Source organism: Melospiza georgiana, chromosome 15, assembly GCF_028018845.1.
Source record: "Melospiza georgiana isolate bMelGeo1 chromosome 15, bMelGeo1.pri, whole genome shotgun sequence".
Lineage (NCBI taxonomy): Eukaryota > Metazoa > Chordata > Aves > Passeriformes > Passerellidae > Melospiza > Melospiza georgiana.
The window spans coordinates 14,194,849-14,210,527 of NC_080444.1; the positions used below are offsets into that span (position 1 = coordinate 14,194,849).

A 15,679-nucleotide genomic window follows, 5' to 3' on the forward strand; every position below is an offset into this window, starting at 1 on the left:
TTAGCCCACAGAAACAATTACCAACTTTGTGTGAAGAGTTACAAGCCACAAGAGTTTGAGTAGAATGATAGTTAATTTGTCACAGGGTGAAAAAGTAGAATTTTGGGGTTTTTAGAATGGGGGTTCAAGAGGCAAGATGGAGGAATCTGGGCGTGTCCTCTTTCTCCTTCTTCTTGTCCTCCATCTTCTGCTGTGATGGAGGCCACAGCTGCAGTTTCCTCATCCTCTTCTGTCCTTGCTGCTCTGAACCATGCATGACTCCTCAATTTTGGATTCGTTTAGAGTAGAGACAGACTGTCTAACATAGGTGATAGGTATTGGAAGATTATTGTAAGTAAAGTACACGTAGTTCTTAATATAAAAAGCTAACACCACCCTGAGGGTGGTCAGTGTGCCTCAACCAACCTGCTGGACAGATCTCAGCAGGTCAGAGGAAGAATGTATTAGATAAGAGAAAATAAACAACCTTGAAAAGCAGAAGAAACGAATCTTGACTTCTTCTTCAGTCATGGGGCTGGGAGAAAAAGACTTTCTAACACCTTGGGGCCCATTTCAGCACCAGAAACCCCGGATACAACTTGGCAGGAACGCGACGCTCCCAGAAACAAACCCCAACCCCGACTCCTGCACAAAACCAAGGGTGCCGGAGCCCAGCCCAGCGGGCAGAGCCTCGGGCAGGGGTGCCAGCCCGTACCTTTGCACTGGAAGTGGTGCGTGGGCGTGGTGAGCAGCAGCCTGTCCGCCATGGCCTCGGGGCCGCGGCAGCGCGCGATGCCCGGCTCCTTGTAGCCCGCCTTGACCCACTCGGAGAGCCAGCGCAGGTGGCAGTCGCAGTGCAGGGGGTTGGTGCCCAGAGCCCTCGGGGAGCACAACAATTGAATTAGCACAGGGTATTTGGCAGGCAAAGACAGCCAACAGCTCTGATCTCGCCAAGGCACGGTTTATTCTACATTTCTACGTTATTGTTTCCCAACGAGGCAAGGATCTGTTGAGTATTCAGGAAGGGTTTTAGATTCATCTCCTGCTCTTCTCCTTTCTTCCCATCATTAGTTAGGGAAATTATATAAACACCTAAGAAGAAATCCCTTTTTCAAACAATTGTGCTTGAGCAATGTCACCAGACATATTGCTTTCATCAAATTCATCACATTGATTCCCTTTAATTCTCTGTCCTTCCTGAGAGTATTCTAACCCTGAATTGAGTAATTTAGTTTGGCTCTGATGACTCACATTAATGACTCCTCACCAGATGAAACACATATGCAGAAGATACCTCCATTTTCCAAACTGCAACCCAGTGCCTGCTAAGTTTATTTATGACTTTGAAAACACATTTGCTGCTTGACCCATCATTTGAGTTAGGTCAAATAGTTGTAGAAGATGCATTTATAAAGTGAAATTATAATGCTCAGAATATTTCCTTTATTCATGGACATCTATCCAAAAGAAAACCAATCTTTTAAGCTTAAATTTAGGTGCTACCTTGACTAATTTGTACTTCTCTTTCTCTTAAAGAAAGTGTCTTTTTAGGCAATCAGTCAATTGCAAACAAAGTTCACACTTCAGAAAAATCAGTTTGAAGCCAACTAATTGTTAAAAATGTGAAGAGATGCATGTTGAAAGTCTGTATTTATTTTGCTTAAAGTCAGTGTAAGACTTCAGCTGTACAACACCTGAATTGACAAGAAAGGAAAATAAACTAAATAAAGAATAGCACAAGGAAGAGATACTAAAGAAACCAATGATTCAAATCAGTTTTTAGACTTTAAAATTTCTGCATATGCTATAAACTATTTTTAAGATGGTACTGTAAACTCAAGCTTCTTTCAAATAAAAACACATCAGGCAGGATATTAAGATAGAAACCTCAGTAAATTTGTTGATACATTTCTATTGGAGTGACTAATGAACCCACTGTGCCCTAGACAGATTCATAATGAGAGTTCATGGGTTCAAACCCTGTCTGGGGCTCATTCATCAAAATTAAATGTGTACTGCAGCTCAGCATTAAAAAATACCCATCCACTCCTCCTGTAAATCCATTGCTTACAATGGAAAAAAACTACGGGGTTGACTTTTTGACCCTGGAACTGTGATCAACTGGTTCAGTTGTCCAAGGTCAAACAAAATGCAGCAGTGAAAGCTGAGAAATTTTTAGTGTTGAGAAACTTCCATATATAAAATGTGAGTGGGAGGACAACGGAAAGCTTGTTACCCTGTTAATTAATATTTATAAACTACATTAGAAATAAAGCTGCTCTACAGTCACTAAAAATGATTACTCATAACATTGTTGACAACTTCAGAAATGTATCCTTCCACACTTCTGTTTGTGGTTTGTGCTTTGTTTGGGGGTTTTTGCCTTTTATTTATTTTTTTCCTTTTGCTTGGTTTGATTTGGTTTGGCTTGGGGTTATTTTTTGGATTTTTAAGAAATTTATTTCTAGGAACCAGAGATAATTCTCGTATTTTCATTCATGAGTTCTAACATACTTTCTCAATTTCTTTGCCTATTATAGCAAAATATTTCCAGAAGTTAAAAAATATCTTCTGCTGTAAGGAAATACCACCAGAAGCATTTTCAAAATGTTGGGCAGATATTTCTGTTCAGAACCTTATGTTGTTTAGGGGAAACTCTGAATAAAGTCAATTAAAATAACTCTATCCATGACAATGCTGAAAAAAAAAAAGGAGGGGACAACTTAGTTTTAGAGGAATTTAATAAAAATTTGAGTAAAGAGAAGATAATTCAACAGGATTAGAAATCTGAGCTGTTTATGGGAAATATGTTGGAAATACCTGCTGTACTCAACATCACCCATTGCTGAGGGTTTGTGGAATCCCTGGAGTGCCCCAGGGTGAGTTTGTGTGGGCAGAGTTTGGGACACTGACCAGTGAATGGTGAGGACAGCAACTGCAGGACCTGACCTAACTGGGAAGGTCCCAGTTCCACCCCAGCAGATTTTGGGCTCTTTTTAATTAATAATATACCCAATCCTACAGCAGTGCTGTAGCATTCTTATCATTGCCCTGGATTGAAAATGTCAGTAGAGTCATGGCTTAAATAGACAATTATGTGATTCAACTAAATAAAGTAATAAAGAGTGAACAAAAGCAGTGTACAGCACATACAAACCTACCTCCAAATTCAGTCAGCTAAAGCTATGTAGTTTGTTTTGATATTTCCATTGCAGTTAGATGATGTTCATGACATAAAGGAAATTTGGTGAAAATATTCCTGTAGGCTTTAAACAGCTATGGAGAAAGTGATTGGACCATCTGGATTTCACTTTTGTTCTTCCAATTACAGACCAACTCAAAACTGTTGCAAAAGACTCTGACTAAAATCCATGGCTTTGTCTATGCCACACAAATATCTCTCTGCAATTCTAAAAGCCAGTTTGGGGTCCCCCTTGTCCTGCCACAGGCTGAGCATCCTTTCCACACCCTGCTACTCAGCTCTGCCCTGCCACAACACCAATCCCACCCTCAGCCACACACCTTGCACAAACAGGGCAAATTTTTGTCCTCCCATGCATTAAGAGTGTGATGGGCAGCAAATTCTTGTATGATTTCAAACTGACCCCAAGTGCCTGCTTTCTCCTTGTAGATCTGTGTATCAGGAGGGACTCAAAATACATTTATTTTCAATTATTATGACTCAATTTTGAGTAAGCACAGCTTTTTCGGGCATGTGAAGAAAAAATTCATTGTGGTTGCTAAAAGTTCCAGGATCCTCTTTAAGAAACTGGAGAGCACAATTGCACTGTAAAATTCAACTGCTCCGCTGTGCAAATTACACCCCAGACAGGTCTTATTTATTTTATGGATCCTATTTATTACTGTTCATTTGGGCTTTGTGTATTTTACATTTCTGGCAGCACATACATCTAAACAGAAAGGAGTGCAGAGATTGTATTGGGCCAAAGGGGATTTTATCACTCCCTAAGGTGAACAGTTTACCCAGGAAAATTGGATCTCCACTTCATTTAATGTAAACCCTGAGGGAAATTCAAACAAATGTAACATGCTGTGTTTATTCCTGGAATTCTGAAAATACCCCCAGCAGTCAGATTCCCAGTGTGGAAGGTGTCAGTGCCCTCCCAAAAGCAGGTACAGGGCTTCAGCTCAGCCAGACTTTCAATCCCAAACACACAAAAAGACTTGACTAAACTGGGAACAGGAAAAACAAATGTGCAAAACCAATGATACCAAGGTGCAAGCTGGAAACAGAGAAGATTATTTCATTATTTCTCTGCTCAAGTTGCCCAAGTTGCTCTCATGATTTCTGTCCCTATCTGAGATATTTTTATTTTTTACTGTCCATAGAGGACCAGAGACTGAAAGCTGCCAGGGATGTATCTGCTACCCAGAAAATATTCAGTACAATCTGAATCTGGTGTTCAGGGAAGTGTTCTGGAGGGCATGTTAAAGGTTAAAAAAAGAAAATAAATAGATAGAAACATATGTTAAATGCACACATATCTACTTGTGTGTACAGAAAACATCTGTATCAGCCTGTGAAAGCACTCACTTCACTGAGGGACCAACACATGCTCAGCCCTCTGATTAACTGAGGACAGTAATCAAGAAACCTGCTGCACAAAATTGCTTTTCCTACATCAATTATCTGATAGTGTGAGGTATCACACACTATCTCAGTGAAAAAGCATTTTCTGGTCACTCAAGTTTAGTTTGGAGCCATTGCAGCTCTTTGTCTGCTCTTTCATCAACTAAAGTGCATTTGAAAGTCTCCTGGCCCTCTACCAGTGTAATAGTGATTTCCTCAAAAAGCTGAAATGCCTAATAATTTTTGCAAACTATGGAATGAAGCATTAATGCTGTGAAATGACCAATTTCCATGTGATTAAATATATATGTCTGTAGTAGTGATTCATCAACAAGTCCATATACTGACAACATTCCAGCATGCAAAACATATGACACTTATTAAGCAAAGAATTCACATTTGCTTAATATTTGCTCTTTGTGGGAGGTTTCCTGCCTCACTCTTAAACCATAATATGCTCTGCATTTCACATTGACAATGCTGAAAGAAAACCTTAAACACAAAGTCCACAGCAGAGAAAACTGTCACACTTGCTCATTTGGTTTTCCTTAAGAAAATATTTTCATAACTAATAACAACAGATCCTAGAAATTTTTATTTCCTTTGAACAGATGCACTATGAATATCCAGAGCACATTATGAAAAGTGAGCAGGAAAACCAAAAAAGCCCGACAATCCTAGCAATGTGTGCTGTTTTACAAATCTGAAACCATCAATCCCAGAGATTCAGCCAGGCAGAAGTACTTACAGATGGGACAGGGACACCAGGTCATTGAAAGATCCCTCAGGAACACTGGAAATGTCATTTCCATGGAGTGTCCTACAAGGGGGAGAAGCAGGAATATATCAAACCACAGCATTTTGTCTGCTCCCAACAACTGAAGGAATGGATGCTTAAAAAGGGTATTTAATTTTGATTCTTTGAGAGTTTCTGTGAGTTTCACAACTCATGAACTTCCATGGTTTATCACTCCTGCCTCGAGGTGTTGGCATTTAAAATAATGATGCAATCAGGAGTGTTGGTGAGCGCTGCTGTAAATTAAAAAGGTGACATAACCATTTATGCCATTAAAAGTGTATTGATGACAAGTGGACCCTCACATCCACACCTGAGTTCTCTTACAGAATCCCATTAGCCAGAAGCACAGCAAAAACAGAGCAGGGGAAATCAGAATTGTGAAAGTTAAATTAACTATTGACTTCAGAGAGATCCTGGGAGAGAGAGCAAGGGTCCCTGAGGGTAAATACAGCCACACTTTCCCATTCTTACAGTAAAAACCACCTCTCTGTGCTACCAAGGAAAGCACCTGAAATCAGTTGGTTTAGGACATTATTCACCCTGTGCAAAGAAATTATAATTTTAGCAGCATTTTCAGGACCCCTGAAAGGAGTGAAAGGGTTCTCCACTGTTTCCAGGACAATTTAAGCACCCAGTTTATCTCTTTTCTGAGAAAAGATCCACATTTGTACATGGGTTACATAGAGAAGCATAAATGGGAAATCCTGCCAGTGCTCCAGACATGGCAGAGGAGAGTGGAAAACAGAAACCTGCTGTGAGGTTTGGATCACTCTTGCCCTTAAGTCATTTATTTCCTAACTTACCTGGTGATTTGCTGACACAGCAATCACAGTTTTTATTTGTGTGTGTACCAATTGTTGAAACACTGGGTTTAAAACAATCCAAATCTCAAAACAGACAACTGCCCTAAGTGAAAAAATAAAACCCATCTGTTTTTTGCAACCTTTCCTCTCTAACAGCACTTTTAGCTGCACCAGGATGTACCTGATGCCCTTCCAACATCCTGATTCTGAAATTTTCCTTTAAGCCTTCCTTGGTTCTGACTATTAATAATAACTTGCCATGTGTAAGGGTGCATCTCCAAGAAATGAATCTGCACAGGAACAGGAAGGATGTGAGCTCCCACACAGTAACTCCAGATAAAACACACTCACTAATTCTGTGCAGAATGACCCACTGAGTGAGACAAACCCACAGCTATTCAACAAGGAGTACTTTGGTGGTGTGAGGAGAGCTAGTCAACCACTTGTCATCAAAATGGTCAATGAAATGAGCACATTTAAATAAGCTCCTGATGAGCTTATTGCTGATCTTTTAAACTGCAAGGCAATTCTCTGTAAACAGACATATTAATCTTCAGGTTGTATCAGTCCCATTTATCCTGTGAAAGAGTATATTTTCTCTTCTAGGTGTATTGAAAACAGCCAAGAGAAGCTGAAGAATGACATGGCCATTTATCTGTAAGAAGTTAAACCCATCAAATAAAACCCTTAGAAGGATTTGCTTTACTACATGTCCCAAACACTGAGGTGTTTCATGGATGCAAGTGCCTGAATTTTAATAAAAAAATCATGTCAGCAACATCATCACTCCTGCAACTAAAATGAAATGACAAATGCTAAACCCCCCTTAAAACTCACAATAATAAATAGTGGCAAGAGAATTCAACAGTGCAACAAAATCTTTCCTTTTGGATCAACATCAGGAACACATTTTTATACCAAATCTCCTTACAAGCAAATGGTCAAATAAATCCTTTCACATTAGGACAGTAAAAGCACAGACACTGATGTGTGTATTCTCCCTCAAAAGCACAACTTGTAGGGATCCTCTTGTCTGAGCCCCAGCAAACAGCAGGGGTTTGGATTTAAGGTGATGTGGATCCCCTCTGGAGGACACAGTAACAGAACACTTGAGAATCCTTGAAATCAAAACTTCCTTCAACACAGAACCTCACTAACTTATTCATTTGCCTTCAGGGAAGGAAATTAATTCAACAAATCCTTTTGGGCTGGGGTTTCCTGGTTGTTTTTCTTTCATGGACCCTTCCCACGTCCTGCCTGGCAGCCCACTGTCCCAGCCCTGGGCTCCTGCAGGCACAAGGGGGATGTGATTTTTGGGAAGGGAGAAATGTGAGCTCTCAGAGCCCCCTCCCACCGGGGGCAAACACCACAGGGAGCCCCCAGGCTGCCAAAGCCCGCAGGAGCCAGCACAGCTCAGATGGCAGGGGAAGCCACGGTGCCACCGCTCACAACAGCAGAGCTTTAAAAACATGACTGCATAAATACAAGGAATCATTCTCTGATAAAAGAAAAAAAAAAAAACAACCAAAAAACAAAACACCAAAAAAACCCCACCCCCAAACATAAAAAAACCCCAGCCAGATGCTTCTGTTAGGTCAAATCAGTGCAGCACCCAACAGTGACAGTGTATTGCAAAAACTTTGTGCCCAAAAATTACGGGTGACAGCTTTATCATCAGACATACTAGTGTTTTTCTGAGCTTTGAGCTGCAGGAAATATTAATCAGTTTTCAGTAAAACTGGAGTATCTCTTAATAGAATATTCAATTTTACCCCTTTTGCCCCTAACTATAACATGGACAATTATTTAGTGACCTTAGGAATGATTTTGATTTTTGGACTTTGCCTCTTAACTAAGTCACATATAAAAATATGTGATTACACAATGATCTTTAAAATAATCTGTTTGGGTCATTCAGAGAGCTCTAATACTTCTAATTTGTCTCAATCTCAGCTTCCCTAATCTGTTTATATTTAGTTTCTAAGAAGACTAGCTTTGGACAAATTAACTGAAAAACAAATCCACAACTTTTCACTGTAACAGCTTTGGCTCAAAAACCTACTTCTGCTTATTAAAAAAAATCTCCAGACTTAATGTCCTGTGCTCTCCTGCACCCTTTGGCTGCTATTATGGATAAACCATGGGAATGCTGAGATTAAAGACCTGATTGTGTAAACACTGATAGATATTAAGGATTAAACATAAACATGTTGACTCTGCAGTTTTCTCAGAGCTTGGGTTGAAAAATCTAAGAAAGGGAGTTCAGAACGAAATATCTGTCAAAGACCAAGTGCATCATACAGCTATGATTATTCTGATTTTCAAAGCACTTTTTTACTGTATTTACTATAGAGGCAAAAATACAGAAAACAAAGGAATTTGGAAAACCTTCATGAGAAGGGTCTGCTACTTCCAAAGGCATGCACAGCCAAAAGTAATGAGATCCCTATATTGTTTTTATTAAAAAAAAAAAAAAGTGAAAATTGTTTTGCTGATGTTTTCTCTTTTAAGTTCCCCTGAGAGCATGGATAATAAAAAACTGACAGTAACAGATTTCCTATTGTCTCTTGGAAACCATTTTCTCTTTGGAGAATTGATTTTTAGTAGCAACAGTGATGACACGTGGCAAAAGTTGTAGCTGATACCAGAGTTTTGTGGGCCATAATAAATCAAATCAATCTGGAGGCTTCCAAATGCAGGGAGCAGAGGCACAGATTCCCATTTCACTGCTCTGTGCAAGGCAATGGGAGGTTTCTCCCTTGAAGGAGGAAGAAACTTTTTGATTAACAGATCATTTAAAAAAGCCAAAAAACAACAGTTGCCATTAAAATACTGCCCTCTGTTCCTGCCCATATGTGGCCTGCAAGAACAGAAGTGAAAAGACAAATTGTGGCTATTGGAAAGAGGGAGGCATGGTTTATCCACACTGTAATTCAGGGTAGAGAGCCCCACAGCAGCTTTAATCAAGCTAGCTTGCATCTCAGGAGCAGGCCAGAAGACAGCTCCATATGGAATAATTTATTTGGCCACGAAAGAGAATATATTAATCTGTGGCTGAATTTCAGGATTCATGTAACAGCTCAAATGTGACCATCCCAGTGTGCTAGAAATCAGGGTCCCAAGCCAAACTTAAAGCAACAAATCCAAATCACGAATCTTTCTTGTTTTTGCTAATGAAGAGTGGGAATCCAAAGCTGTCTTGTAATTTGGGAGGCTGAAACTGAGATATCTGTTTTACCACGGAAACCACAGTGAAAGGTCTCAGCCAGGCAGCTCTGCCTTATTGCTCCCACAGTCCCAGTACTGCCCATGCTGACACTTTGATTCCACACTTATAGAACCAACACACAACAACCACTGCTCTTCAAATTAACACAAACTTCTGCAGCTGAATGTCACCTAATTAAAAAAAAAAAAAAGGAAAATATCAATGTGAAGTTTCAAAGCACTCAGAACAATCTTCAGCTCCTCTGTCCTGAGCTTTGAGTCTTCAGAGCTCTCTCTCCTTCACCACAGACAAGCCATTTAATTTATCCCCTTGGGCTACTGTGCAAGTCTTGGTGACCCACTCGTGTCTCTGGGCCATGGGAAGGTTCCTTCTCCACTTTCCTGACAGGTATGTGGGGCCAGGTGTCCACAGAACCAACCCAGGTTTGTTTCTGATCAGGCAGTGGATATGAGAAAAGCAGGAGCCAGTCCTGCAGATGCCTGAGGAAAGCTGGGAGAGGCTCTTGCAGTGAGGAACAGCCCCACAGCCCACACTCTGAGACAATGTAAGGAAGAATTTCACAAGAGATTGTAAACAAATGGTTCAATCCACAAAGCTGCTGAAAGCAGCCACACTGGAAAGAAAGGGGGAGTGCAGAAAAGGACCTCCCAAGAAATAAACCACACATGGATATCACCGAGCAGGCCCACAGACAATATGAGGTGTAATTTTATTCACAACTTAAGGAGATTTGAGACAGGCATCTCAGCATTACTGGTGCCCAGCCACTGGCCTGATTTATTCACTGATTTAGTGTGGGGGCTTCTAACTTCCCTTCAGATCCCATTCTAGCTTGCCTGCATAAATCTGCATCAATGGAAAATATTCTGGAAATGCACAGAAGTTTTCCATAAAGCATCCAATGGAAACTCACACTCTATAACCAAATGTATACAGACTAAGAGAAAAGCCTTTTCCTGTGGAGCACCCAAACATTGTTCAGGCTGCAGAAACAGATTCTGTGAGGTTTTTTGGAGATTGTTCCTCTGATGCAGGAGCTATCACCTGTTTTCATGACAGTTCCTGCACCTTTCAGAGAAAAGCTCCATAATGTAAACCCTGAGGGAAATTCAAACAAATGAATTTGCACTCCTCCTGCAAATACGTAATCGTGTCTTTAGCGCTCACCCGCTCTGGCCTCTACACGACAAATTCCACCAGAGCCCAAACACACTGACACCAATGATGTGAAGATTCATTCCCCCTGCCCATTGCCCCCTCCCTGCCCCAGGTGCAGCCTGCAGAGCTGCACTGAGGGTTCACTTACAGCACTCGCAGCGAGCGGAGCCCGGTGAAGGCGTGGACGGGGATGCACCGGAGCCTGTTGTAACTCAGGATGCTGCAGAGGGGAGAGCACAGTCACTACTCTGGCCTGGCTTTGCTTATTTCACTGCTAATTCAACCACAGACAGGCATGGAGACACACATGCTTAAGCAACAAGAGGCACACTAATTGCTCCACAGCTCAGATGGTGTTGGAAAGGCAATTAAAGCTGTTATCAGAACTTTGGGCTACTTACAGCGTGGATAACTGAGTCATGTTGCTGAAGGTGTGATTGGCCAAGACACCGATGCTGTTGTTGCTCAAATCACTGGAGAAACACACAGAGAAAATATCATTTACATGTATGAATTAAGGAAAATGCTTCTTTGAAAAGATTACATAATATCTGCACAGCAAAATGCTTGGAAGCAATTGAAAAATTGCATATTATCAACTGGTGTATTTTCTGACCAACTTTGAATGAGCTCTAAAGGAAAAGCATATCAGACTCTCCTAAAAAGCCTCAGACTGAGAAACATTAAGGCATCTTTCCAGCATACAGCATTCAATGAAAAGAACAAATGAATAAACGATACAAGCACTGCTGAGTTTACTGTTCCAACTTGCTTTGCAATGCATTCAAGGCACCCCACTTCCAAATACTTATCATATTGACAGCTACTGAAACAAAGTTTCATTTTTCATTTTAAAAAGTCTTTTAGGCTCAACCAGAACATTTTGTTTTGCTATTGATCTCCCTTGAAAAGCAAAATTAGAGATGTTTCTAAATAAAAAACACTCTTAAAGCAAAGCATTCCAGTTTTTCATCCGTGTTGTTTTTGTCTGAGGTTGCCCAGCCCATTGGACTGGAGTATCTGCACAGCTGATTCCAACCGCATTTGAAAATTCCTGATAAATAGTTCAGGCAGGGAATTTCACTCCTGTGTATTTCAGGGAGCAATTTACAGAACAAAGTCTAGCTGTGTTTCTATCTGCAAGACCGTTCACTGAAGGAACAGCTATGCAAATTGTCATTGCCTTAGCGTTGTAAATAGTGCCTCATCTAGCACAAATGAATGTGTCTCCTCTGCTAATGACCTTTACAGATAAATCTGCCAAGTGAAACTGCAGCAGCCTGTGTGAGAGCTTTGTCCTCTCGGGGTCCTGCAGAGCAAGGGGCTTCCCAGGCACCTCACTCTTTATGAACAGTTACTGGCTGCAGTGTCCACTGTGAAATTCTTTCCAAATTCAAATTACAGAAGGTTTGGGGGTTTGGTGTTGGTTTTTTTTCCCCTCCACCCCACTCCAAATACCAATTATTTATGTTCCACCAACAGCACAGTGCAGAAAGAGTCCTGCAATTTCCCTGACATTGAAAGCACGTGTTTCTTACATCAGTGTCAGGTGTCTGAAGGCAGAGAGCCCCTTTGGCACAGCAGGCAGATGGTTTCCTTCCAAATACCTGAAAAAAGTCACATTTGACAATTACACAAACACATTAAGGAGAACTCACGTCACTCAATCTGCACCATGAATGAGGACAACATAAAGTCAGTCACTAATGAAATTACCTTTGATTCATTGCTTTGAAACTCTAACAGCTTTTACTTTATAAATGAATTACCCCACATGCAAAGCACAACAGCAGCTTATTGACTTACTTTATTTGTTTTAAAACTTGGAAGTGCATAAAGGATCTCTGGCCTACAGCAAACAGAATTGATCATTTGGTTGTTCTGTGACAGCAGCTGAAGAAGGGGAGAAAAATTGCATGGCCTGTGCCCTGAACTTGGAGTTACCTTTCCCAAGTATCTCAAATTTGACAAATTCAGCAGGACAGTGCTGGCTGCTCCCTGACCCTGCCATTTGTCCTGGGCATGGAAGGTTTTTGTGCAGCCAGAAAGGGAAGAGGAGCTGGACTCCCAGATAGATCCCTGTGCTGCAAAAGGTCCCACTAATTCCAGCATCAACACAAACATCCACAAGTTTGTGGCACATCCACCACAGCAATGCACCCTCCTCACCTCTCCTTTTCACAGCAGGCTGGTACAGGAGGAAAACTTGATGTAAATTAAAGAGCAAAGACCAAACTCTCTTGGAACAGAGGTTCCTTCTATGTGCACTAAATATATTTAACAACCTACCTTGTGTTTCCAGTGTGGAAGTTTCAGTGTTTGAGACACCACTGAACTTATTTCTATGCAGACATAGGCATGAAAGAGCTAAAGCCTTTGGGGATAATCCTAAGTCCTCATAAAGGCAAAGAGAACCTCCATTTTGCACTTTTTCTCCACTTAACAAACATGATCACAGCAAAACCCCCTGAAAAAACACAATACTTTTAAAAAGCCTGCCTAAAAGATAGTGTGGGTACTCCAGTCTGCACAGCTGACTGTGGCAGCAAGGGGATGTGGGTGTTTCCCTGTTTATCACAACAAAACAGAGACAGAGCTGGAGGGTTTGTTCCTTAACCTTGGCTATTAGGTACCCCTGGGAGATAGCAAAGTCATAAAGCTCCAATGGAAAGTGACTACTGTGGTACCATGGCACTGCCAAGGTGTTTCTCCAGACATCTTCCAGAATCAACATCTGCCTGGGAAACCAACCCATCCTGCTCAGAGAGCTCCGTGCAGGAGGAATGCATTCCTCCCTCCACAGGTGGGATGAAAGAGAAAATGATATTTCCCTTCCTTACATGGTGCTGCAGGGATATTTCCTGAGGCAGACACGGGGCAAGGAAATTGATATGGAATGTTTTGAAACACAATCAAGTGTAGCCAGGAAATGCAGCCCACAGACACCAGAACACTTCATGTGCTGCCTCTGCTGCTGAAAACAGAATCTGATAATCATGTTAGGAATTTTTATTCCACACATACAATTTCCTTGTCTTTGGCAACAGGCCTCCTTATTCTGCACTTACTATAGCAAACAGCAATAATAATAGATTATCCTTGTGCCCTGTGTTCCCTTCTACATTAACTGTAACAGCACAGAGATACTTGTGTAAACTAAATCCAAGAATATTTTCCCACAAACGTTATTTTTATATCATTCAAAAAACCAGAATCTATAAAAACCAACAGGATTTCTTACATAATATATTTTATAGCTGGTATTATTTCCCCCACCTCTTTTTTTTCAGCTTAATGACCTCTCAACATTTTCTGCTGCTTCAAATCTCTTTTGTACTGAACTCCAGCTGAACTGCTCCAGCCAGGCTCACAGTTATCCCTTCTGGATGTGCACAGGATCCCATCCTGGCAGAGTTCCCCTGGACATACATTGGAGATCCCCTCAATCCTCTCCAGGGTTAGGCTGCACAATGTGGGAACACCAGCTTATGACTTTTTAACCAAAAGAAATTATTTCCTCAATTAAAAACCCGACTGAACTAATTAATCTCTCCCCTCCAATGAGTGAGAGAGTTGCACAGGCAGCACAGCAGGGACAGAGTCTCACCAGCCACAGGACAGGTTGGCTGTGCCACCCTTACACCTCCCATGGAAATCCACATTTTCCACAAGTGGAAAGCCACTTGCTTCATTTTGGCTGAATCTGTTATAAATTATGGTGAAAATGGAGGTCCTTGGTAATTTCCCACTATAAACTGGAGATTATCAGTATTTAGACATGCATGACACATTTCTAACAGGGCAAACCACATCTCTTTCCCCCAGCCATGGTCTGCTGTGCATGCAGAAGGATGCTGGGAGTCTGTGCCTTCCCCTTCATCCCAGAAAATCACAAATCTCAAACCCATGCAAGAGGGCAGGGTAAGGTTCCAGTCTTCATTCCAAATGTAAAATTCTAAGGATTTCTAAAGGAAATCAAAAGCAGGTCATGTATTATGTATTTGGAAGTTATATATGATTTTCCTTTAGGAAAGGAGACTCTTGCAATATGTTGAATTCTTCAGGAACATATTTTCAGGATATTCTCTAGTTGATCTCAATATGAAACAGCCTGCAATTTAAACAAACTCATGGTAGTGAGCCAAAGTTTTTTTCCTCCTCATCTGCTTGCTGGGGCAATCAAAAGTCAAGGGTGCACATTTTAATTCAGTGCTTCATGACTCAGACTAACCCAGACATGCAGACCCCTGGAGTTAAACTCCTACAGAAGATCTGCTCTGAATAGCTCTGGATGTGCTCTGCAGCAATTTGATGGTTATATAAATGTGCTAGCAGAAAACTGCAATACTCATACCAGTGCTACAGTTTCTGAATAAACACAATTTGACTCTGAAAAAGCACTGATAACACACTTTTCATGCGTCCATAAGAACAATTCACCACTGCTAAACCTCTCACCCCATTATCCAAAACGTGGCAGCATTTTCCAAGCTGAAGGCATTCATTCTGAAAGCACATTTAAGTGCAGGGAATTTGAAATAAGCAAGGCTTTTAGGGCAGAAGAGCTTGCCAAGAACCAGGAGGATGTGGGATGCAGAATTTGGGGCAAACAACTGCAGCAGGGACCTCGAGGTGCCTCTGTCAGGGCTGGGGGTGCAGGGCACCCCCTCCCCACCTTGCTGGGCTCAGGGGGCTGGAAGCTGGACACAGGAAATAAAGGAATTATTCCTGAGGGCAAATGGCCAGAGACACAAAACTTTGTGTATTTATGAATGCATCTATATAAATAAAAAATCACCAGAGATGAAGCTCCAGATGCTCTGGCTTTTTGGCCATAATGGCCAAAAGAGTCAATGTGGCCATAAAAGAGTCAATGTGGAAGGAAGATTAAATTTTTAATTCTTTCCAGTCTTTAGCCAAAGGAATATCATGTCCATGGTGTCTGGTATGCAAAGAAATTCTGGTATGAATGAAGAAAAATACGTGTCTAATTTTAATTCTGGGAATCAAGTTATTAATATACAGAGTCAAGACTGAGTGTCAGCTGCCTTAAAATAGACACTGACTGCTATCCAAAACAACCTCATTTGCTTCCTGAGGTCTCTAGGCTCTGTTTAAAT

General features: G+C 41.2%; 1 protein-coding gene across 1 annotated transcript in view; it reads right to left on the reverse strand.

The window, feature by feature from the left end:
- Window positions 1–15,679, reverse strand: part of SLIT3 (slit guidance ligand 3) — a 495,630-nt gene that overhangs the window by 78,284 nt on the left and 401,667 nt on the right. Inside the window, exons 21-25 of the mRNA XM_058034755.1 lie at window positions 12,098–12,166; window positions 10,961–11,032; window positions 10,708–10,779; window positions 5,319–5,390; window positions 695–858 (exon numbers count right to left, since the gene is read on the reverse strand). Coding sequence (XP_057890738.1) covers window positions 695–858; window positions 5,319–5,390; window positions 10,708–10,779; window positions 10,961–11,032; window positions 12,098–12,166 — 449 coding nt within the window. The remainder of the gene's footprint in view (window positions 1–694; window positions 859–5,318; window positions 5,391–10,707; window positions 10,780–10,960; window positions 11,033–12,097; window positions 12,167–15,679) is intronic.